This window comes from Neofelis nebulosa, chromosome 4 (genome assembly GCF_028018385.1).
Source record: "Neofelis nebulosa isolate mNeoNeb1 chromosome 4, mNeoNeb1.pri, whole genome shotgun sequence".
In the NCBI taxonomy this organism is placed as follows: Eukaryota; Metazoa; Chordata; class Mammalia; order Carnivora; family Felidae; genus Neofelis; species Neofelis nebulosa.
In genome coordinates, this window is record NC_080785.1 from 22,908,726 (window position 1) to 22,933,763 (window position 25,038).

General features: G+C 41.2%; 1 protein-coding gene across 2 annotated transcripts in view; it reads left to right on the plus strand.

The window, feature by feature from the left end:
• COPG2 (COPI coat complex subunit gamma 2) overlaps positions 1-25,038 on the plus strand; it is a 116,777-nt gene that overhangs the window by 50,471 nt on the left and 41,268 nt on the right. For both annotated transcript variants that reach the window (XM_058724252.1, XM_058724253.1), the window contains 11 exons: positions 4,605-4,738; positions 5,289-5,356; positions 7,926-8,114; positions 12,229-12,324; positions 12,643-12,886; positions 15,387-15,462; positions 16,552-16,655; positions 17,162-17,287; positions 18,531-18,593; positions 19,040-19,179; positions 20,102-20,273. In XM_058724252.1, coding sequence (XP_058580235.1) covers positions 4,605-4,738; positions 5,289-5,356; positions 7,926-8,114; positions 12,229-12,324; positions 12,643-12,886; positions 15,387-15,462; positions 16,552-16,655; positions 17,162-17,287; positions 18,531-18,593; positions 19,040-19,179; positions 20,102-20,273 — 1,412 coding nt within the window. The remainder of the gene's footprint in view (positions 1-4,604; positions 4,739-5,288; positions 5,357-7,925; positions 8,115-12,228; positions 12,325-12,642; positions 12,887-15,386; positions 15,463-16,551; positions 16,656-17,161; positions 17,288-18,530; positions 18,594-19,039; positions 19,180-20,101; positions 20,274-25,038) is intronic.

Sequence of the window (25,038 nt, forward strand, 5' to 3'; positions counted from 1 at the left end):
ATTAGTTGTATTTGTGTGTGTGTGTGTGTGTGTGTGTGTGTGTGTGTTATTCCTTGGGATTCTCTGTGTTCAGGATCATGTCATCTGTGAACAGATAGTTTTACTTCTTCCTTTCCAAACTGGATGTCTTTAATTTCTTTTTTTGCCTGATTTTACTGTCTTGAACTTTCACTAAAATGTTGAGTAGAAGTGGTGAAAGCAGGTGTCCTTGTCTTGTCCCTGAATATGAGGGGAAAGCTCTAGGCCTGATGTGCATTTTTTGAAGGTGCCCTTTATCAGATGGAAGACATTTCCTTTAGTCTGTAGGTTTTTGAGAATATTTATCATCGAATGGGTGTTAGATTTCGTCAGTTGCTTTTCTGCATTTATTAAGATATTGTGGTTTCTGTCCTTTATATTATTAATTTGGTATATAACATAAATTGGTGTTCTGTTGTTAAACTGATTTTGCATTCATGTAATAAATGCTACTTGATTATTGTGCATTGTTGTGTGTATTGATTATTCTTTTATATATTGCTTGATTCAGTTTGGTCATTTTTGTTAAGGAGTTTTGTGTCTAGGACAGAAATGCTGGGCTGTAGTTTTCTTGTGAACATTTGTCAGGCTTGTTCATAGGTAATCCTGGCATCGCAGCATTAGCTGGGAAGTAGTGCACCCTTATTTATTTCCTGGGAGAGTTTCTGGAAGATTGGTATTATTTCTTGAAATATTTGATAGAAGTAACCAGTGACGTCACTGGGACCTGTGCTTTTCTTTGAGGGAAGGTTTTAAATAACTCCTAGACCTATTTAGATTGTGCATTTCTTCATGAGCCAATTTTAGTAGGTTGGCATTCTGGGGGACAAAGTCCTAGAAATGGCATATAGTTGTTCATAATATCCCCTTATCATCATTTAAGTTTCCTTAGGGTCAGTAGTGTTGTTCCTTTCTTCGTTCCTTATTTTGATAATTTGTGTTTTTTCTTTTCTTTTTTTTTTTTTCTTGATTAGTCTAGCTAAAGATTTGTCAATTTTGTTGATCTTTTCAAAGAACTAACTTTGGGTTTTATTGATTTTCTTTATTATTATTTTTTTTTTTTTTTCTGCATTCTAGTCTATTGATCTCTGTTCTGATTTTATTTCCTTTCTGTTGCTTGCTGTCGGATTGATTCACTCTTGTGTTTCTAATTTCTTAATTGTGGAAGTTTTGGTTATGGATTCGGGACTTTTCTTCTTTGGTATTGGTGTTTAAAACTCTACATTTCCCTCCCAGCATTGCTTTAGCTACATCTCATAAATTTTCATGTGTCTTTGTTTTCATTCAGTTTAAAATATTTTTCCATTTTCCATATGATTTATTCAATCTGAATGTGTGACTCTTGTGGACAGCATATAATTGGATCTTGCTTTTTTTATCCTGTCTGGCCATTTCAATTTTTTTGGTTGGGATAATTATTTACATTTAATATAATTATTAATAGAGTTGGACTTACTTTTGCCCTTGTGCTGATTGTTCTATGTCTCCTGTCTTTTTCTGTTTCTCTCCTCTTTGACTACCTTGTTTTGTGTTAAATAAATATTTTCAGTGTATCATTTTAATGTCTCTGTCAGTATTTTAACTTTTTTTCCAGTTTTTTTCTTAGCTGTTACTCTAGGGATTAGAATATGCATTTTACTTTACCACAGACTGCTTCCGATTAATACTAATTTAATTTTAGTAAAATACAGAATCTTTTCTCCAATATAGTTTCATTCTCTCTGGGCTCCTGTTTGCTATAATTGCCATATATATGGCATGTATGTGTTATAAATCCAGCAATATACAGTTGATCCTTGAACAATGTGGGGAGTAGCGGAGCCAGCCCTCCATCTAGTTAAAAATCTGCATATAATTTTTGACTTCTCTAAAATTTAACTTCTAATAGTCTACTGTTGACCAGAAGCCTTACTGATACCATAAACCACGTATTTTGTGTTATATGTATTAAATGGTATATTCTTATAATAAAGTAGGCTAGAGAAAAGAAAATGTCATTAAGAAAATTATAAGGAAGAGAAAATATATTTGCAGTACTCTATCATAAAAAGTCTGCATATAAGTTGATCCATGTAGTTCAAACCTGTGTTGTTCAAGGGTCAACTGTAGGGTTATAATTATTGCTTTATACCATTTCATGTCCTTTAAAGCAGTGAAGAAGAGAAATGAAAACAAAGTTGTCTATAGACTCTTTGATATCAACTCACATAATTATCATTTCTAGTGCTCTTTATTTCTCCTTGATTATTCACATCACTGTTCGGTGTAAATCTTTAAGCATAAAGGACTTCCTTTAGGATGTTTTTTTGTAAATCTGTCAGCAGTGCTTTCTTTCAGTCATTGCTTCTCTGGGAATATCCTTATTTAGCCTTTGTTTTTTGGAGGATAGTTTTGCTGGATATAAAATCCTTGTTTTTATATTTCAGCACTTTGAATATGGCCTTCTATGCCCTATCTCTTCCCTTGTTTCAGGTGAAAAGTTAGCCATTGATTGTATTGATGATCCCTTTTGAAGCATGATGCAGTAGTTTTTACCTTGCTGCTGTCAAGATTTTCTCTTTGTCTTCTGCTTTCAGTGGATTGACTATGGTGTGTCACTGTGTGGATCTTTTTCTTTTTATTCTGCTTGGGATTTGTTGAGCTACTCAAGTGCATAGATTAATGCTTTTCATCAAATTTGGGCAGTTTTGTTAGTCATTTCTTCATATATTCCTTTTGTCTCTCTATTTTCCTTCTGGGCCTCCTATTATGCAAATGTTCGTTCATACACTGGGTCATATTCCATAGATTTCCAAAGCTCTGCTCTTTTTTTTTTTTTTTCATTCTTTTTTCTTTCTTAGCTGGATTATCTGATTTCTTTCTACTTCCTTCAGGTTTACTGATTTCTTTCTACTGCCAGTGCAAATCAGCCGTTGAATTGCAGATTTGAATTTTTCATTCATTATTGCACTTTCCAAATCCAGAATTTCTATTTGGCTTTTTAAAAGAAAACAAAACAAATAAACCGAAACTCATTTCTCTTTATTGATATTCTCTCTTTGGTGAGGTATGATTGTCATGTCTTTAATTCTCTTTCATTCTTTAGACATGATTTCCTTTATTTCTTTGAACGTGTTTATATTTATTGACAAAATCTTTGCCCAATAATTCCAATACCTGGGCTTCCTCAAGAATAATCGGTACGGACTGGTTTTCTCCCCTACATATGGGGCATACTTTACTATTTCTTTAACATGTGTCATAACTTTTTGTCAAATATTAGATATTTTATGTATTGTGGTAACTCTGTAAATCACATTTCTCTCTTGTCCATCCTCAGAGGTTGTTATTATTGCTGTTTGTTGTTGTTTGTTCAGTGACTTTCCTGGACTAATTCTGCAGTCTTACTCTTTGTCATGTACAGGTACTGAAGTCTGCTTGATTAGCTAAGTCATCAGATAATGATTTAACAGATTTTCTTTTTTCTTTTTAATGTTTATTTTTGAGAGAGAGAGCATGTGTGTGTATGCACAAGCATGGGAGGGTCAGAGAGAGAGGGGGACAGAGGATACAAAGTGGGTTCTGTGCTGACAGCAGAGAACCTGACGTGGGGCTCGAACTCACGAACCATGATATCATGTCCTGAGCTGAAGTCAGATGCTTAATCGACTCAGCCACCCAGGAGCTCCTTGACAGATTTTCTTAAATGATTTAAGCCAATATATCTCCAAATCTTTTTCCAGTGGGCACTTTATGTGTTGGGGCATGCCTTCCATGCTCTGGCAGTTTACAACTCTGCCTTAGCCTTCAGTTCCTACTTGCGTAGAACCTCAAAGTCAAGGGATTAGGGCTTGTCTGGCCTTTCCTGGGCATTTGCACAGTCTTCTACATGTGCATGGCCTTCTGGATCCCCAGGAATATGTCAGATATTGCCAAGGCCTCTTGTGGAGATCCCATTTCTCAGATTTTTCCTTTTAAGGTTTTCAGCCACCCTCTTGTTTGTCCCGAGTGGAATCATTGTCTCTGGCAACTGCAGTGATAAACAGTGGTCACTGATTTTTTGGGACAAACTTGCTGAGGATAGGGCTTTCCTCAATGAATGAACTCTGAGTCAGATGAAATGAAGATCAGCTCCATGAATGAAGCTTTTCTAGGGAGCACAAGTCAGGTCAAATAGTGATATTTCCCTGGGGACTGGGCTTTTGATGGAGCTCCAAACCCATCTGTCTCCTCTGGTGGCTGCTAGGCTGCTGGCTTTCATAGCTACTACAGTTCTGAGGCTGCTGATTTCCAAGGCTTCCATGAAATTGGACAGAGGGAATAGAAATAGAGCAAAGGAGAACACCAGAATATGAAGATGTAACTTTTCTTGAGCAAATGTTGCTAGGATTGTTGCAAGCCTTTGGCTAATTTCTAGAGTGCCGAGCAAGTTAATTTTGGAACCTTATGCCAGTGTTCTCTTTGCTTTTATGGAGGAATGTATTTTCAGGGGTCCTCCACCCATAATTCTGAAAGTGTTCCTCAATCTCCCTGTGTTTTTAACTTCTATGCTTATTGCACCTGTTCTTTTTGATATCTGATCATGCCCTGTGTGTATTTATTGTCAGCCATGAAAGCCCACTGTTCGATTTCATCGAGAGCTGCTTGCGAAATAAACATGAAATGGTTATTTATGAAGCTGCGTCAGCCATCATCCATCTTCCTAACTGTACTGCAAGGGAGTTGGCACCTGCTGTTTCAGGTCAGTTGTATGTTCCCTACCCGGCTGTTGTTTACATTAGTGTGTTTTTGTTTTAAGTCCCATGGGTCTGCAGGAGAGGTAGTAAGAATGATTTTTGAACCTTAGCTCTCTCTATATGCCTTTGCATTCGGCTAGGTGGGTCATTTATTTTTGTTGTTCTTTACTTAATTGGCGCTTTTTTTCTGAAGTTACTATTTCCCTGTGTGAAACATTAAAAAATTTTACTTAGAAGACAAGTAACACTCATGCCTTCAGTTCTTGCCTTGAGTTCTCCTTCATGGTTAAAAAAGTGCATTTGCTCTTATAGCTGTAAGTATTCCACAGATTCCAATATTCATGGATATATTAATCCTTACAGATAAATAAACTTTGTTTCCTATATTTAAACTTTTATAGCTCAAGAAGTGCTTTTTCTATTTTTGATGACGTGTTTCTCATATGAGGTACTGATGCTGCGATCTAATCTCCTTATGCATATTTTGAATATGATTCTTCATGTGTACTATATGATGAAATGAGATATATTCATGGTGATCTGTATTTCCCCTAGTTCTTCAGCTTTTCTGTAGCTCTCCTAAGCCAGCGTTGAGATATGCAGCTGTGAGGACCTTGAACAAGGTAGGTCCTTTTGCCAACTATTGACTTGTATCCATGTTTGACTGAGAAACATTCATGTGAGGCATTTGGCTTTCTCTCAAGGTTAGTAGGCATGATTTATGGACTTCACTTCTAGAGCACCTTCCTTGTATTTGTGGCTTTAGGTATGGCCATTTTTGCTATTCAACTAAAGACTAATAATTCATTTCTGACTGCTGAGCACTCTGTAGCTGAAAACCACATTGTCCAATATGATGGCCATTGGCCACGAGTGGCCATTTCCATTTAAATTAATCAAAATGAAATAAAATTAAAAATTCAGCCCCTCGGTCACTCTAGTCACACTTCTTGTGCTCAATAGTGACATGGTTAGTAACCCTCATATTGGACAGTGCAAAAATAAAGAACGTTTCTATTGCTGTAGAAATTTCTCTGGGACAGTGCTGGTGTAACACAATGTGACTCACATATGTAATTTTAAATTTTATACTGACCACATTAAAACATTTTTCAAGATGAGATTAATTTTATTGTTTTATTTTTAAAATTTTTAATGTTTATTTTTGAGAGAGAGAGACAGAGCATGAGCGAGAAAGGGACAGAGAGAGAGACACACACACACAGAATCCAAAGTAGGCTCCAGGCTCTGAGCTGTCAGCACAGCTGACACGTGGGGCTCGAACTCACAAACTGTGAGATCATGACCTGGGCTGAAGTCAGACGCTTAAGCTTAACCGATTGAGCCACCCAGGTGCCCTGTCAAGATGAAATTAATGGTAATAATACGTTTAATTTACCCTAATATATGTAAAATGTCATTATCAACATGTAATCATTATAAAATTATTAAAGATCTATTTTGCCTTATATTTTTTTCATATTAAACGTTTAATATCCAGTGTATATTTTATATTTAGAGCATATCTTAATTTGGACTAGCCACGTTTCAAATGCTTATTAGTCACATTTGGCTATTGGCTACCATATTGGACAGCATAGTTCCACAGGATATAACTTAGAAACACAGAATAAGTAACCATAAATGAAAGTTTAAAGGTAGTAGAGGACTTGTCATCAGGTAGTGTGTGATCGGTTATAAATTAATTGTGTGAACAACTGGAGGAGAGAGAAGCCGTGGAAGAAACTTGGTAGGACGGCCATGGAAGAACCCTGTATAGAATAACAATGAAAGATTTTTTTTTTTTTTTTTAAGTTTTTACTTGAGAGAGAGCGAGAGAGCGTAAGCAGAGGAGGGGCAGAGGGCGACAGGGAGAGAGAGAATCCCAAGCAGGCTCCACACTGTCCGCGCAGAGCCCGACGCGGAGCTCGAGCCCATGAAACCCACGAGACCGTGACCTGAACTGAAACTGAGAGTCGGACGCTTAACCGACAGAGCCACGCAGGTGTCCCAATAGGGAATAACAATTAGAGTTATATTTTCGAGAGTTGACCTAGGTCCACATTCTTTGATCTGTAATATTAGGGCCAGATGTGTCTCAGAATTCAGTATTGTGTGAGTTTTAGGGAGGTGATATGGTTCTATCTCTTACATACCCCACTGAACCTTGAGCAATACCCTGCCATTAGACACATTAATATCTCTGTGGTATGTATATATATATATATATATATATATATATATATATATATATATATGACTGTCCACTTAAATTACTATTTAACTAGTTTTACATTAGTTTGGCTCAGATTCTCCTGTTAAAATGAATTTCGATGCCAATGCTTTGCTGAGTTTTCGAATGTTTTAAATTGTGGGTGATGGATTCTACACCAGTATTGAGATAGTCAGAGGGGTGAACAACTTTGACAGAAGCAAAGAAGCCAGATGATAGACATGTTGTGATGAGCACGAACAAACCAATTTGGCTGGAGTTTGGCTTAAAGACAGAAATGTCTTCTAAGTGACAAGCCATTAACACTCTTTGAGCAGTGTTCACCACACTGGGTGCTATTCTCCGAGATCCTTACATCTAGTAGAATAGACATCCACGTACACATGTACTATAAAGAAAAACAGGCCAAGTGTAATAAAACACGGACTACGATATTGTTATAAAGGTTATAGAAACCTAGGAAGAGAAAATGCTGTTATACACTATGACTCTGGCATAGTTAATCATTTACCAAATGCTATTTCATACCACATTAATTGGAAATGTTCTTCTTGAAACAATTACTTTGGACCTATAGTGTCCCATTTAGATTAAAAAAAAAATTTTTTTTTCTTAATGTTTATTTATTTTTGAGAGAGACAGAGGCAGAATGTGAGTGGGTTAGGGGCAGAGAGAGCGGGAGACACAGAATCCGAAGCAGGCTCCAGGCTCTGAGCTGTCAGCACAAGAGCCCGACACGGGGCTCGAACTCATGAGCTGTGAGATCATGACCTGAGCCGAAGTCGGACGCTCAACCAACTGAGCCACCCAGGCGCCCCCCCGCCCCCCGCCCCGCATTTAGATTTTTAAAAGTCACTTACCTTAATTAAAATTTCTATTTTTTTCTTTCATTGTTTTTTAAAGTTCTGGTCTTCAGCAATAGCAGTTTGCTTAATTTATTTTTCTTGCCCTTCCACAAGGTGGCAATGAAGCACCCCTCTGCTGTTACTGCCTGCAATCTGGACTTAGAAAACTTGATCACAGACTCAAACAGAAGCATTGCTACCCTGGCCATTACTACACTCCTCAAAACAGGGAGTGAGAGCAGTGTGGACAGGCTCATGAAACAGATATCTTCTTTTGTGTCTGAAATCTCAGATGAGTTCAAGGTAAAAGTTTAAATATGATTGTTTTCTCCCAGTCTCTGGCTTGCCTATTTCTTTTCTTAACAGTGTCTTATTATTTTTTTAATGCTTATTTATTTTGGAGACAGAGAGAGACAGCGCATGAGCGGGGGAGGGGCAGAGAGAGAGACACACACAGAATCCGAAGCAGGCTCCAGGCTCTGAGATGTCAGCACAGAGCCCGATGCGAGGCTCGAACTCACAAACCGTGAGATCATGACCTGAGCCGAAGTTGGACGCTTAACCGACTCATCCATCCAGGCGCTCCTTCACAGTGTCTCTGGATGAGCAAAAGTGTTAAATTTTTCTGAAGTCTAATTTATTAATCTTTTTCTTTTACTGTTATTGTTTTGTCTACTTCCAAGCCTTAAAGATACTTTCTTGTGTTTTAAATGTTTTATGGTTTCAGCTTTTACATTTTGGCCTCTGATCCGATTTGAATTAATATTTACGTATTGCATGTGATAAGTTCAGGTTTTTTCCATACTAATATCTAGTCGTTCCAACATAATTTGTTGAAAAGAATTCTCTTTCCCCATTGGAATGCTTTGACATCTTTGTCTGAAAAGCAGATAATCATATAATTGTAGGTATATATCTGGGGTCCTTAGAATATCCTGTTGATCTCTTTGTCAGTCCTGTGTCATTACCAAACTGTATTGATTAATGTAGCTTTATGGTACCTCTTTAAGTGTCAAGTAGTATGTTCTTTCAATTTGCCCTTTTTTAATATTATAGGTCCTTGACATTTCCATATAAAATTTAGAGCTGGCTTATAATTTGTATAAAACAAAGTCAGTTAGGATTATGATTGGGGTGATGTTGAATCTATAAATAAATATGGGGAGAACTGACATCATAACCATATTCTTCCAGTTCATGAATATGGTATACCTCTGCCTTTATATAGGTCTTCTTTAATGTCTCTGAGTAACGTTTATTACCAATTACTCTATCGGTCTTGCTCATCTTTTGCCAAATTATAAATATTTTATGCCTTTTTTTCTATTAAAATTTCTGTTTTATTGTTTGCTAGTAGTATATAAAAATACTTCTTTTTCTCATAACTTGGTATCCTTTCTGATACTGAAACCTTATTGGTTCTAGTAGTCGTTATGCATTCCTTAGGGTTGTCTATATAAATAATCATGTTATCTGTGAATAGAGACCGTTTTACTTCTTCATTTCCAATCTAAAAGCCTTCCCTTTCTTTTTCTTCTTGCCTAATTAAAATGACTAGGACTTCCACGACAGTGTTGAATAGAACTGGTGAGAATGTGTCAGAGATGATCAAAAGAACAATAAAACAAATTTCAGTTAAAAGAATTAAAGTAGAAAGATGTTATTATTTCTTTCTTATTTAATTCTCAGCCAAGAAGTATAACTGGCTCTGTTTACTCCCTTCTAGTATATATCCAGACTTTTAAAAAAACAAACGTAGCCTGTATATTCAGGTGGACATTTTGAATCCTGGGGAACCTTGGGAGATTATGAAGGTCATTTTGTAGTATAGCTTACTGAATGAGCCTCCTGTGCTTAGACATTTAGGTTTCAGTCTTTTGCAATTACAAGTAAGCACAGCGGATAACCTTGTGCATATGTTTTTTCAAAATGTTGGAGGTGCATCTCAGGGTCAGTTCCTAGAAGGTCACATGCTAGGTTGAAGGGTAAATCGACATGCAGTTTTGTACAGAATGCTAAATGGCACCAGCAATGTAATAGAGTGCCAGTTTCCCCATAGTCTCACCAGTAGAGTGGCTTGTATTTTGAAGTTTTGCCAACCTGATGGGTGAGAGAATGTATCTCAATGTAGTTTTAATGAGTTTCTCTTCTTATGAAGGAAGGTAAACATCTTTTTACATTTTTGAAGATCATTTAATAATTCTTTTTGAATATTGTTTGCTCATCTCTTTTCTCCATCTTCTTCTGTAGGAAGTTTGGTCTTTTATTTCCTCAGTTATTTCAGGTTTTTTATATAGTAGGGATATTAGCTCTTTATTTGTGAAATGTGATATTTTCTCCCCGCTTGTCATTTGTCTTTTGACTTTTCTTCTGATGTCTTTCATATTTTATTTATGCGAAAGTTCGTTCTCTTTATGTGGTCAGATTTGTGCATCTTGTTGCATTTGACTTTTGGGGAATAGTTAGAAAGCCTTCCCCTTCAGATTATAGACTCTGATTGGGTGAATAAGGATTCACCTATGATTTCTTCTAGTGTATATATAGTTTCATGTTTTGCATTTAAATCTCTGATCCATTGGATTTTATTATTACATACGGTATGAGAAATGGATCTAATCTTACCCTTTTTCAATGATTATCTCATTGCTCTCCCTGCCTCCAAATTTTATTTAAAAGACGGGTCTTTGCCCCAGTGGTTTGAGACACCACCTTTATCATATACGAAGTTTCCATATGTACGTGGGTCTATTTTTGGGCTTTCTGTTCTGTTTTGTTGTTCATTTAGTCATACATCAGTATCACACACTATTTTAAATATACGAGCTTTATAGGAAGTATTAATACCCCCTCCTTGGTTTTTTTCTCCAGCTATTCTTACATGTTTATTTTTCCTTGTGAATTTGAGTACTAACTTGTCTAGCTTCATGAAAAATCTCATTGACATTTTTATTGGGATCACATTGACTTTGTAAGTTAACGTAGGGGAAAACAGAGGTCATCTTGATGTTGTTGAGACATCCTATCCGAGAACAAGGGATATCTTTTAATTTGTTCAAGCGTACTGTTGTGCCTTAATATTTTATAGTATGTTTATGTTAGTTTTGAATGTTCTTAAAATGCTTTTCTGATATTGTCTGTTGTTGCTATTATACATGTTTGTATCCATTAGATCTCATTAGTTATGCATGTACATGTTCCCTTTGTATAGTTCAAGATCTCTTCCAGCCTTAGAGATAATAGCTTCTCCCTCTAAAAGTAAAGGACAGGGGAGCCTAGTTGGCTCAGTTGGTTAAGGGTCCGACTTCAGCTTAGGTCATGATCTCATGGTTCATGGGTTCAAGCCCTACGTCAGGCTCTGTGCTGACAGCTCAGAGCCTGTACCCTGCATCAGATTCTGTGTCTCCCTCTCTCTCTGCCCCTGTCCCACTCATGCTCTCTCTCACTCTCCCTGTCTCAAAAATAAATAAACAGTAAAAAAATAATAAAACTGGGTTGCCTGGGTGGCTCATTCGGTTAAGCGTCTGACTTCGGCTCGGGTCATGATCTCACGGTTCGTGGGTTTGAGCCCCCCGCCCCCCATCGGGCTCTGTGCTAACAGCTCAGAGCCTGGAGTCTGCTTCAGATTCTGTGTCTCCCTCTCTGTCTGTTCCTCCCTGGCTCGCACTGTGTGTGTGTGTGTGTGTGTCTCTCTCTCTCAAAAATAAGTAAACATTTAAAAATGAAAAGTAGAAGGCAGGTTTCCACCTTTCCCTAGAAGATACACCCAGTGCTTTCTTTAGAGCAAAAAGCAGGCATGCTCACTGTCCAGTATAATAAAGATGTAAAATATTTGAGTTCCACGCCTCAGGGTTCTTCCGTAATGGGAGCTACCGTAGCCCTTTTCGCATTGCCCTCTGGGAATTGGGGCCGAGGATACTGCCCCAGCTGCTGATGCTCTACTGCCATTGCTGTATTTAGCCGCCCATCTCTGATCCAGGAGTCTCGTGTTTTCTCTCCCAGCAATCCGTGAAACCGCAGACTAACGTGTTAGCTTGCAAGTAGGGTAAAATCTCACACCCTACTTATTTCTTGACGCTGGTCTTTAAAGTTAAGTTGTGGTAACATTTTCCTAGAAACCATTTTGTGAACTAGTTCCTCAGTAACTCTTTCTTCTACGGAAATCGGGCTGTTTACGCTTTTTCTCTTCACTGTTGACTTTAAAATTTTTCTGGGCTTATGTGCTTGGAGCAGGGGGCTGGGGTCTCTTGAAAATTGTTGTTTATTTTCCTTTGAGCCCTCCTACCCGATCCTTCACGGAGAAGCCTTATTGCCATTTGAGGTAACTACAGCCCCTTCTTAGCTTGCAGCGAGTAAGAGGCAAAGTATGCCTCGTAGCTAAAGCTGTAAAGACGAACATCCTTTCTGTGTTTTTCTACAGGTGGTGGTTGTACAGGCCATCAGTGCTCTCTGCCAGAAATACCCTCGAAAGCACAGCGTCATGATGACTTTCCTCTCCAGCATGCTCCGAGATGATGTAGGTAGACAAGACATATTCTCATCATAGAAAGTTGCTCTCTCAAATTCTTAACGATTCCCATGAGATCCCATCCGTCGTATTTAAAACAGCTTTATCCTCTCAGCATGCCTCCGAAATAGTGTGCTTTAATTCTGGTTGCCGTCTTCTCATCACTAAACATGCTGTTGTTTTAGCACTGGGAGCACAGACACTTTTGTTTCTTTCAGAAGGGAAAGGAAATGAAATTTGAATATTATAAGCTTGAGCCTCGGAGTTAGAAGCATTTCTTCAAAAAGCGTCCTCCTCCGAATGAATGGCAGTTTTCTCTTTTGCCAGGGAGGCTTTGAATATAAGCGAGCCATTGTGGACTGCATAATCAGCATTGTGGAAGAGAACCCCGAGGGTAAAGAAGCCGGTCTAGCCCACCTTTGTGAATTCATTGAGGACTGTGAACACACTGTTCTGGCCACTAAGATTCTACACTTGTTGGGCAAAGAGGGCCCCAGAACGCCCGTCCCCTCCAAGTATATCCGCTTTATCTTTAATAGGGTCGTACTGGAGAACGAGGCTGTCAGAGCTGGTGAGTCATTGGAACGCTGATACGGACGACACTCCTAATCCTCTGAAATGCTTATTAACTCAGGGGGGTGGTGATGAAATTGGAAAATGAAGTTGCAAGGTCTGAGTGAGGGTGGGGGCTTGGGATCTACTCGGGCCAGATGACGCAGCTCTTTGTTGGCGCTCGGTTTCCATCCGGATTTCTGCTGCTGGTTAGAGACAGATAACTCTTGACTTTCAGTATGATGGGAATGCTGTGATGGCATCAGGTGGTTTTTCTCAGACTTAGAGCCATTAGTATGAAGTGTGTGTGTGTGTGTGCGCGTGTGTGTGCGCGTGTGTGTGCGCGCGCACGCGCGCGCGTGTGTGTATTTTTAAGTGACTTTTTCAAGAGATCTTAGGACATTTTTTTTGACTTCCTCCTCTCTAATCATTCCTTCCCCTGAGCATATGAACAGGTGAAAAGCTCTCCTATTAAAAATATAAACTGGGGCACCTGAGTGGCTCAGTCGGTTAAGCGTCCGACTTCAGCTCAGGTCATGATCTCGCGGTTCGTGAGTTTGAGCCCCTCGTCGGGCTCTGCGCTGACAGCTCGGAGCCTGGAGTCTGCTTCGGATTGTGTGTCTCCTTCTCTCTCTCTGTCCCTCTCCCGCTTGTTCTTGTTCTCGCTCCCTCAAAAACTGAATAAATATTCAAGAAGATTTATAAAAAAATATATATATAAACCTTCCTCTGATGCACTGTTTCTTACTAGGTATTGACTATACCTCCCCTGTCAGGTAAACTTGAAGTAGCCGTTACTAACTGCCTCCGTGAATTTATTCCCCATTTTTTCTTCAGCTCACGATAAACTGGCTCTCTCCCTTAAAAGCCCTCCGAAGCTAATTTTTAAAGTTACCGATAAGCTAGTTGGAAAATCAAGTTCTTACCTTTGTTCACCTCCTTCGGCCTGAATGAGTGGCTGAACACATCTTGAAACTCTCCGCTTGGTGCCCACGAGAGCCCGTGACTTCCGTCCCTCCCCAGTCCGATTTGTAAGGCTTCTCTTTCGTTCCTTAAAATGCTCATTTCCCTTGGGGGTCTGTCTTACCAACTTAAAAATACACCCTCAAAAAATACACACTTGAGAATACACACACTTCGTACTAATGGCTATAACGCTGTCTTTTGTGGGGGTCGTTTTCCGAGCTCCACCGCTATGCCGTGGCATTGCGGTCCCGGGTCTCTTTCCTGAACTTGTATGCCCCTGTCTAAGGCACTTCAGATGCAACCCAAATGGAAGTCCTCACCTTTGCCATCCACTCAGCCGTCAAGACGGAAGCGCATTCTGCCGTTCTAGAAGCCCCATCGGCTCCCTGACAAAGTTCCGTCAACTCCGCCGCCTTAGCGTTTCTGCGTTCTCTCTTTTCTGTTTCCCCAAGTGCTGGTGTAGGCCCTCCTCCATTTCAGATGCCCGCCTAGTCCGACTGCATGGTAGTCTCACAGGTGTCCAGTCTGTTCTCCACGCTCGGCTTCCAAAATGGCCTTGGCGCACAGAGTCTGCTTACGAACAGCCAGTTCGTAATGCGCCCTGTTACACATACGCAGGTGTGCCCTGTATTCGATGTCCGGTCATAAGAAGCGTGAGGCTCAAGCGTACCTGTTCCGTCGTGTCACTGCCTCGCCCTGCCTTGGATTTGTTCTCTCTGCCTGTGGCGCTCCTTCCCCGCCCTTTCCCTCTGGCTAACTTGACTTGTCCCCTCAAGTTTTAGCGCAGGTGGCAAGCGTCCATCCTTGGGTCACTTCTCCAGCAATTCTGATTTAGGCTCCTCTCTCTCTTCTCACATAGCATCCTGGATGTAGTTCTGCCGTGGACTTTACCACGTTGTCATTGTCTCTTTACTTACCTGTCTTCTCCACTAGAGTCCAACTCCCTGAGATCAGGGACTGTGTCTTTTCTCTTTCTACCCCCGGCACCACTCCCGACAAAAGTTAGGTAAGCAATAAATCTTTCCCTGAATGGAGTGAATTTAATAGTAGAGTTGCTTTTTATGCTTGGGGTTGGTTGTTTGTGTTAGAGCTTCATTACGTCACTGTGGTATACAGGGGGCTGTGGTCAGAGTGGAGGAAGGCCTATATATATATATACATACATATATATATATATATATATACACACACACACATATGTATGTGTATATATATATATATATATACACACACACATATGTGTGTGTGTGTATATATATATATATATACACACACACACACACACACACACACACACACACATATGATTCTTTTTTCTCAGTGCATAGAGAATTTTCCTATCCATAGCTGTCTTGGGCCTGCAGATTTCTAGTTAGGCTTAAACGGGGCAAAGAGATAAAATCAAGAAATACACAAATTAAGAGAGTTTATTCCCACTGAACACGGGGAAGCTTCTTTTTTTGGTTTCTGGTTTTTGTTTTTTGAATAATTACTGCGTACCCCTGAGACACCAATACAGTATTTATGTTGTTCTGTTTTATGCTTCATTGTAGCTGCTGTGAGTGCTTTGGCTAAATTTGGGGCTCAAAATGAGAATCTTCTCCCAAGCATCCTTGTCCTCTTACAAAGGTAAGTATGTCTTTTTTTTTTTTTTTTTTTTTTTTTTTTTAAGGACGCCATATGACTGAATAGACAATGCTTCATTGAACCATATCAAATGTTCCGTGGAGCCTAAGAGTAGAACTGATGGAGTAAGTCAGGGGCGAGTGGCATTTTTGTTATCTTTCTAGTAATTGTGTGTGCACACGTAGATTTGATTTTGACTTTCTCCCATGGGGTTTGAGGAAGTGACTTAAATATATGTGCCTCAATTTGCAGAATAGGGGCCAACTTCAAAGTGATTCGCTATGGAGAGATGAAAAATCAGCTTTTCGTGGTTTCCATGGTTCCCTATTTGATGAGGAAAAGATCTGCTTTAGCAAATACTCGGTGATTACATCTTACAATTGAAGCAGAAAAATTATAAGCTAAAGGCTGGCTGGTTGAAATAAAACAAATTGCCATTTGAGTAGTAACAGTGGCTGGATTCTGAATCCTTTTTAGTATCCTTAGAAAGCGTAATAGTCCCATCTCTTTTTTTTTTTTTTTAATTTTTTTTTTTTTTTCAACGTTTTTTATTTATTTGTGGGACAGAGAGAGACAGAGCATGAACGGGGGAGGGGCAGAGAGAGAGGGAGACACAGAATCGGAAACAGGCTCCAGGCTCCGAGCCATCGGCCCAGAGCCTGACGCGGGGCTCGAACTCACGGACCGCGAGATCGTGACCTGGCTGAAGTCGGACGCTTAACCGACTGCGCCACCCAGGCGCCCCAATAGTCCCATCTCTTAATGATGAAGAAGTCTTAAGTCTTTACCAGGGTCGTGTGGCTGCATATTCAAGACTAGACTCCAACCTGCTCTCTCATGTTTTTGTATTCTTCCTCATCATTTTAATGCCTGCTTATGTAGCGCTTCTGGTTCATAAAGACCCTATTTCTTTACCAGTTCAGGACAGTCTCCCGAATTTATGGAGATTGTAGGATCCACTGTTGGCTGTTGAGCCCTTTTCCACAGGTAGTGTCGGACAGCCTGCTCCGTGTCGTTTGGGTATGGTGGGAAGGAAAGCTCTCGGAAAATCTGAGGGTGCTGTGACATGCCTCTTCTGTGTCCCCTGGACAGGTGTATGATGGATACTGACGATGAGGTTCGGGACAGAGCTACTTTCTACCTGAATGTGCTGCAGCAGAGGCAGATGTCACTGAATGCTACCTACGTCTTCAACGGTCAGTGAGAGCCAGGAATGGAGACAAATACGTTTTTGGCCCCCAGGTGGCATCTTGGAAGCATTATCTTGTGATTTGCATTAAGAGCCGACTTCACTAGGCACATGCTTGTCGTCTGTCTTTGCATGCGCTTCCGTTTCTAGGGGAACCGAAAGTCTGTAAGGGGCCCGGAGAGCACTGCTGGTCGCTGGCTCTCCTTGAACTTCCCCTGGATTGGCTCCACCTTTCCCCTCTATGTTACGGTTGTTCCCACGTGGCTAAGTTGCTTTCTTTCCTGGAAGGGACTTCTGATTTGTTGGATACCTTGATGCTCTGCTCCCATGCTTCCTCAGGCAAAGTTGGAAGGCAGTCTTGTAAGACAGCTTCATTTTGAACCATTTAAGTTATGAAGTCTGTGGCTTCATCCTTCTCTTCCTTCAGAAAGCTTAGATAAATACTACACATCTGGGCCTGTCTGGATCCTAGGATGGGCAAGGAGTTAGAATGCTGAGATTTCTATTTTGTAGGCCTCACTGTCTCTGTGCCGGGGATGGAGAAAGCCTTACACCAGTACACATTGGAGCCTTCAGAAAAGCCCTTTGACATGAAATCCATTCCTCTTGCTATGGCTCCTGTCTTTGAACAGAAAGCAGGTAACGGGAACACTTTGCTGTTAGTTTTCCTATGTGTGAGTGATTTTGCACCAGTGAAATATGCTGTTAGTATATTTTCACAAAGACTTCTTTGATTTGTTTAATCGTCGCTCCTGAATCTTATGGAACTAACATGGATTTTTTTTTTTTTAAATGTTTATTTATTTAGAGAGCAGGGAGGGGCAGAGAGAGAGGGAAGCAGAGAATCCCAAGGAGGCTCTGCACTGTCAGCACAGAGTCCCGACGTGGGGTTTGAACCCACGAACTAACTGTGAGATCATGACCTGAGCCAAAATCAAGAATTGGAGGCCTAACCGACTGAGCCACCCAGGCGCCCCTGGGTGTGTTTTTTATTTTTTATTATTATTTTTTTAATCTTTATTTTTGAGAGAGAGACAGAGGCGTGAGTGGGGGAGGGGCAGAGAGGGAGGGAGACACAGAATCGGAAGCAGGCTCCGGGCTCTGAGCTGTCAGCACAGAGCCCGACGCGGGGCCCGAACCCAGGAACTGCGAGATCATGACCTGAGCCGAAGTCGGACGCCCAACCGACTGAGCCACCCAGGCGCCCCGGATGTATTTTTTTAATTAGGGTTTTTAAAAGTTTTTTCCTGGTTTTCTCCTAGAGTATGAAACATGACCCAGATTGAGTTTTTTCTTCTTTCGCTGCTAAGTGTTCCCGCGTGTGAAGTTCGTGGTCACTGCGTGTCTCAGGGCAGTGACTATGCTGCCAGCTGCCGTTTTTTATTTTCTGAGATTGGGAAATTCTTAATTTTGCTACTGGAGGCTTGTTGTGAAAGAATGTATGGCACAAGCTCATAAAAAATATTCCCAAAGAATATCTCACTTTAAAACTCAAAAAAGAAAAGAGTTTAGTGGCTCGAGGTGAGGAGGAGAGAGATCTTCTAACCTTCCACATTCTCAGTTTTTCTATTATGACACAACTCATCTTTCTGTCTCGGTCATGAGGTCTGTTGTGTAAATTGCGCCTTTTAGTAGTTTGGTTTTTTGGGGACATCCTGGTCCCTTTAAAGCAAATTCTGGATTTTTCGGCCCACTGATTATTTCACAAACTACATTCACTAAATACATTTCAATATGAGCATCTCTCTGAAAAGGGGGACAGAGAACCGACTGGTATAATTTAGGGAATAGCTCCTTGTACATCCGCTAGAAGTTTCTGTCTGCGTTTTTAGCTTGACAGTGGGCGGGAGGCTCATTTGACTGTTCACATCTGTCTTTGCAGAAATCACACTCGTGGCTACCAAGCCAGAGAAGCTGGCTCCTTCCAGGCAAGACATTTTCCAAGGTAGGATGATTTAATGGGTAGAAGTAATAGTCTCGCACCCCAGGCACGGTAAATATAATGAAGTCCGCTACTTTTATTCAAGTTGATTAATTCTCAGCCCTGGAAACCTTTGTGCGAATCATTTATCGTCCTAAGTGGTGGCTACCGGGAATCCCTGGGACTTTTCAATTTCCAACTGCTAAGTCACTAACTGGGAGAGTTGTTCTTACTAGGTGTCTCGGTTAATGGGGAACTCAAATTTTACAACACTAGGAATTTATTTTTCTTTGTAGTAATTCAATAGATAAACTCTCATAAAAGATTACTTCACTAACGCTCGGGGACATTCTAGTAGAGCCTTCCAACTGTTAGTGAAGCAGTGGAAACGTAAAACATTTGAGGCACCCAGAGGCATGTCTTTTCCTCTGTGACTTTCTTCTCTTTTTTTTTTTTTTTTTCCTTGAAAGAACAATTGGCCGCCGTTCCCGAGTTTATGAACCTAGGACCCTTGTTCAAGTCTTCTGAGCCTGTTCAACTTACAGAAGCAGAGACAGAATATTTTGTTCGTTGTATCAAGCACATGTTTACCGATCACATCGTGTTCCAGGTGAGAGAAGGGCTATCCGTGGCTCCCGCCCTGGCTCCGTGTGCTTTAGAGATGAGTATCGACTCCCCTTTGGTGTATGATTCTAGTTTATGATTATGATTTTACTGAGCAGTAACTTGGCCTCATTTCTGGGTTTTTTTTCCTGACTCAGTAGCTGTAGAAATGCCTTCGTATGATGGTTAAACTTTATTTATTTATTTATTTATTTATTTATTTATTTGTTTTTATTTTTTTATTTTTTATTTTTTATTTTTTTTTTATTTTTTTCAATCTCAAAATCAATGATGGTTAAACTTTAAAAGGACGCAAAACCGAAATGTCTGAAGTAGCTGGCACAACATCAAGTATATAACCTATTAAAAAATAATCCTCGGGGCGCCTGGGTGGCTCGGTCAGTTGAGCGTCCGACTTCCGCTCAGGTCATGATCTCACGGTCCGTGAGTTCGAGCCCCGCGTTGGGCTCTCTGCTGACAGCTCAGAGCCTGGAGCCTGTTTCAGATTCTGTGTCTCCCTCTCTCTCTGCCCCTCCCCTGTTCATGCTCTGTCTCTCTCTGTCTCAAAAATAAACAAACATTAAAAAAAATTAAAAAAAATAAATCCTCATTTAACATCAGGGTAAATTAAGTGGCTTGTTCCAAGAACTTGGATTTCAGTTTGCCTCTTAGCTGTCAGCCTTCTACTGTCTTGTTCAGTAGACCTCAGTCTCAGGAAGAAGCAAAAAACTGATGAATAATGCAAACAAAAAGAACTCCAGGCTGTCGTGTTGCCTCGAGGGAAGTCTTAGGAGGGGACCTGCAGGACAGTGTAGAGAGGAAAGGGACAGTGGGTCCCAGAACAGAGCTGTGGATTATGGGTGGGAAGGAACAACTTGCTGGAAGTCAGTTCTTCTCCACCATAGCTTTTCTGTCTGCTCACTTTTCAGTTTGAATGCACCAATACTCTCAATGACCAGCTGCTGGAGAAAGTGACAGTGCAGGTGGAACCATCAGATTCCTACGAAGTGCTGTGCTGCATCCCAGCCCCCAGCCTCCCTTATAACCAACCAGGAATATGTTACACTCTTGTCCGTTTGCCTGATGATGATTCGACAGCAGGTACCAACCCACAGGAGGGAGGAGATAAGGTTCAGAACGCAGGGCAACTTGAGCTCTTAAACGTCTGGGCAGATGTTTGGGGGTCAGGAATATGGTCCTCTTCCAGAATTACATGCAATGACAATGATGGTATATTTACATTGATAAAATTAGCTCCTGCAGAAACACCAATTTTATAACCAGGTCTCTAAGTAATACTTGCGGGACGTTTAAACTGAACGTATACGGCGGTAGCTCCGAAAGGAACCCGTGCTTTCTGTTGTAACAGTGTGACCACGAATGAGGGTTCGTGTACCTGGTGTCGCCTGTGAAGGATCGTAGCCTACTTCTCAAGATTTTTTTCGGGGGCCTCCTAAGGACTTTGTATTCGGTAGCTCCATGGCATTTTAAGATCATCGTTTCTGGGGGTCCTACGGCACAAGTCTGAGAGTATGACTCATCCTGACGAGTGGCTTAGCCAGCCTCTGTATCTCCACATTTGGGAAGGGCACTGGAAGTCTCTCCTTGGCCCATATGCGCTCTTGAGGGAGGGGTGGGGAGACCTCTGAAGGGGAGCCAACGGCTAGGGCCAACAGGATGTACAAACTTGGGGTTTGAGGTCTTGTGACCGACCTCTCTGAATGAATGTCAAGTATTTATTGCACTTGATTTTCTTTTCCCGTTTTCCCACCTGAGCTCTTCTCGGATTCACTCCGACAGTGTTACCCAGTTTTTACGGAAATAAGCACACGTATCGCATTGGTGTTTTCAACAATTTTTATTACTAGTACAGGAAAAAACAATTTTTACTACCAGTACACGAAAAAACAATTTTTACTACCGGTACAGGAAAAAACAGAAGTTAACAAAACTAACAAATACTGGGGAAGTTACAGAGTTACAAGAATTCGTAAAAGTACTAGTAAATAGTTATCCCTGGTCATCATTCAGTTCCGTCTGGGGCTTAACCTGCCTTCTCTTAGCCCCTCTCCCAACTCCCTTTTCAGATGTTGGTTCTGGGAGCCCCTGCCCAATCTCCTCTGCGTCGGACGATAGACCAGGCTACTCACTCTAGCACGAGGTAGATTCAAGTTGGCACCGTTGCTGGGTCTGAATCCCAGGTGGTTCCCTCTGGCCCTAGTCGGACCTACACTTCTATCCTGCAACCACCCCGGATCCATAACCCCCTGGGTAGGAAGGCACTTTCTTATCTGGCCTTCAGTATTTCTCCTTCAAGCATTAGGCCATCTGGCTTTGACTTCTAATTACCTCCTTGATCCCTTTATGAAGTTCCTCTAGCTCCATCCCCTTCCGGCTTCACTTTCTCTCCTGGTCTGTTTCCCTCTGGTTACATTTGTCTAAAGTATGTCCACCAGCCACCAATGAAATCGGCTGTACTGTGCTCTTCAGTAAAGCTAGCTTTATTTTCCCTTGGTCCAAACCAGTATCTGGGCCCAGGCTTAACACAGCCGTGGGCTTCAGCCATCATCCTGGGAAACTGCACTGCATCATTGTTTTTTTCCCCCCAAAAGCCACCTCTCCTTTTCTCAAAAGTCCTCCCCTTATTGTACTTCTAAGGTTTCTGGTTTTTAAGGGATGCCGTTACTTTGCAACTTAATTTTAAAGGGAAGCAAAATGCTGAACTCGCTGAAGAATCAAGCCCTTCCCAGCTGAGAATGCGAGCTCCTCCCAATTCCCCAGGCTCACTTGGATAACTAAGTCAGGTGCCTCACACCCCAGGGAGTGGTCTTAACAGAATACAACAGATACAACTTTACAATATCAAAATACAGAAAACAACAATATTGAAAGTACAGAAATTACATTGTACAGGAGCAAACCACGATAAGAAAAAACATTTCTACCAAGAGAGGAAGTATCGGGAAGGTTTCCTCACCCCTCCTTTCTAAGGAGTTACTTTATTTTGAAAACACAGATCTTACAAATTAGCCCAGAGGTTTCAACCTTTGGTCTGCTGGCTATGGACTCTTTTGCTTGATGGTGTGTTAGTATTTTGTTCATAAAAATTTGGCACTTGGAGAGTTTTCTTTGTTTTCTGCTAAACTTGGCAAAGGGTGTTCCGATTGGTGTTAAACTGTTTATAGTTATAAACTCTTGTCCTTGCGTCTTGGAGAAAAGAAATGGAGTTTTGTCTCAACAGTCGGACTTTTAAAATTTAATTGTTAGTAGTCGATATTTAGTCGACCCATCGTATACCTGCTTAAAATCAAACTCCTTTCTATCCTTTAGTCTTGGTCAGAAACTCTAACATTTTTAACCTATGGCCAATTCAAAGTCTTTGCTGTGCAAAGAACAGAAGTGAAATACCAGGACATAGATGGTAATAAGAGTCTTTCACCACCACCACCACCACCCTGTTTTTGTTTTTTTTTTCTTTTTTCTTTTTTTTTCTTTTTTTTTTTTTTTTTGTGTTTTCCCCATTGCAAATACTGTGAATTTTTCTAATCACCTGAAGATCTATATATCACTTCTACTTATTTCAAAAAGTATATTTTCCATACAATCACACACACACACACACACACACACACACACACACACAGAAATTCTACAGACTGATTTTTTTCAACTTGAAAACTGTATATCATAATAGAAAGGAATATAGGTTTTGGGGAGAGACAGATTGGGATCTGGATCTGCTACATACGGACTGGGTAACTTGGACAAATTCTTAGATTTCCATAAGCTCGTTAGGATTGTCGTAAAGATGAAATGAAACTAAATAAGGTGATTAGCATGGTGCCAGACACATAGTAAACACTCAATAAACAGAAGCTGTTGTTGTTTCAGTCGTGGAACTATGCACTTTCTGCCTTTATCCTCTTTAAAATCAAGTCTTCCACAGTTCATAGGACATACCCTCTGACCTCCAGGAAGTGGTTCCCACGGTTATCTTGGTCTGTGCTATATCTTTAAACTTGCTCACTCCCCCTTACTTTATATGTGGGCAAAAAATCTAAACGCCATCTGATAAAATGTACTCGAGCCCAACATCAAGATGGTCCCGTAAATCCTCCCCTCAAACCACGGGCCGTTTGTGGGAAGCTGACCATTATCCCAGGTCTCTATTCAGTTAGTCCTACCAGTCTTCGGTCCTCCAGCCACTCCTCCTTTATGCGGACATGCTTAGAAAAGCCTTCAGGGCAGCGTTCTTTCTTAGCACCCTTTCCCATTCAGCAACTTGCTTTCCTCTGAAGGTTTATTGCACCCCGAGAGCACAGACTACGGGTATGTGCAACATTCTAGGACTGTTTCCCCCACCCGACCTCTAGGATGCCCCCTGCCTGTTGAGCTTTTTGTTCCATTATGATTCACAACCACTGTGACCCCCTATATTGCTTTTATTATTGGACTGTCAGGCCTTGAGTGCATCATAGTTCTCGTCTCAAAGCATGTTCACTCATTTAAATAACTCACTTAAAAAGTCTTCAACAGAAGATACCCATCCGAAGATCCAGTTTAATAGTACAGGTGTAGGAGCCTCTTTTCTCTGTCATTAGGGACGCCGCCTCCCACATAACAATTCGTAACTGTGCTCGACTTGGTACCTGCACCTCCTTAACCTCCGTCTGCTCTTGAGCTACCGCAGGATTCCGATGGGCTCCTACCTCTTACGAATCTGTGGTCTCCATTCTATTATTTGGTGTTCGATATTAATAATATAACTCCCGACACTATGAACAGTTTCAATTAAGTAAAATCTGCATCAGAGTTGTTCACTTTTACCCGCCTCCGGCCACTCACAGGGATCCTTATTCACGGCCCCTCAGGAAACTTTGCCCTTTTCCAAGCTAAGCACATAATCTGTGTTTTTACTCAGGTATTTAAAAAGTAGGATAGGTCGAAATTACTGTTCAACCACCATTTCCCTCTGCCTTGATCACTGGAATCTGTATCCATCCAGCCTTAGAATCCGTATTCCTCCAGTTTGACCCACGAGCTGGACCAACATTCCCGGTTTCAGATCTCCTTTCACCTGCCCCTCCTCCTTGTACCCGCCCTGGCTTTCCTCAAACGCTGAAATTTCTAACATTCCCGCTGTGCGGCTTTCAACCTGCCTCCCCATCCTGTCCCTCGTCACACCGTGGTCAGGGTACAAACCTTTGTTGCTGCTGCCGTTCTTAAACGATAACCTCTCTCCAGGATGCACCACAAAGGTGGCATATCCGCTCATTTCCTCTTTTCCCTCTTTTGACTGTAGGGAAAAGACCTCTGCTTGTTCGTAGCACTCAGGCCTGGTTCCACTCGGGAACTTCCTCTTTAACCTACTCTCATCACTCCAAATTCCTCTAATGACTTACTCGCACCTTCGTATTTGGACACCAGAAGCACTGGAGGATTGCAGCGGGTGCCCTCCGTCCAGGCTTCGCTTCCCGAATTTAGCTCTGGACGACCGCGCGTTCTCCCGAGTCGGCCAGCTTCCACGCGATTACGTGATAGTTTGCAGGCAGCCACCTGTTTCTCTGCAACAATTTATGTTTACATATTTCTCCCAGTTCCCTTCATCCCATTAACTGTGATCCAGCTGACAGGCAGCACTGCGGATCATCACCATTGTAATGTTGCTCAGTAGTTGCGAGCTTACTTAGTAAGTATACTGTCAGCTTAATTCCGATTTCGTTTCAGCCACTTCTTTCCACTTTTCCTCCGCTCCCTTCCGTTGGAAAAACAGCGAACATATGAACGGCGCGTCGCCGTCTGTTGCATTCACGGTTACCGGCGCCCAGTGCCGTCCTTTCAAAGTCCAAGTGACGGCACCGTACCG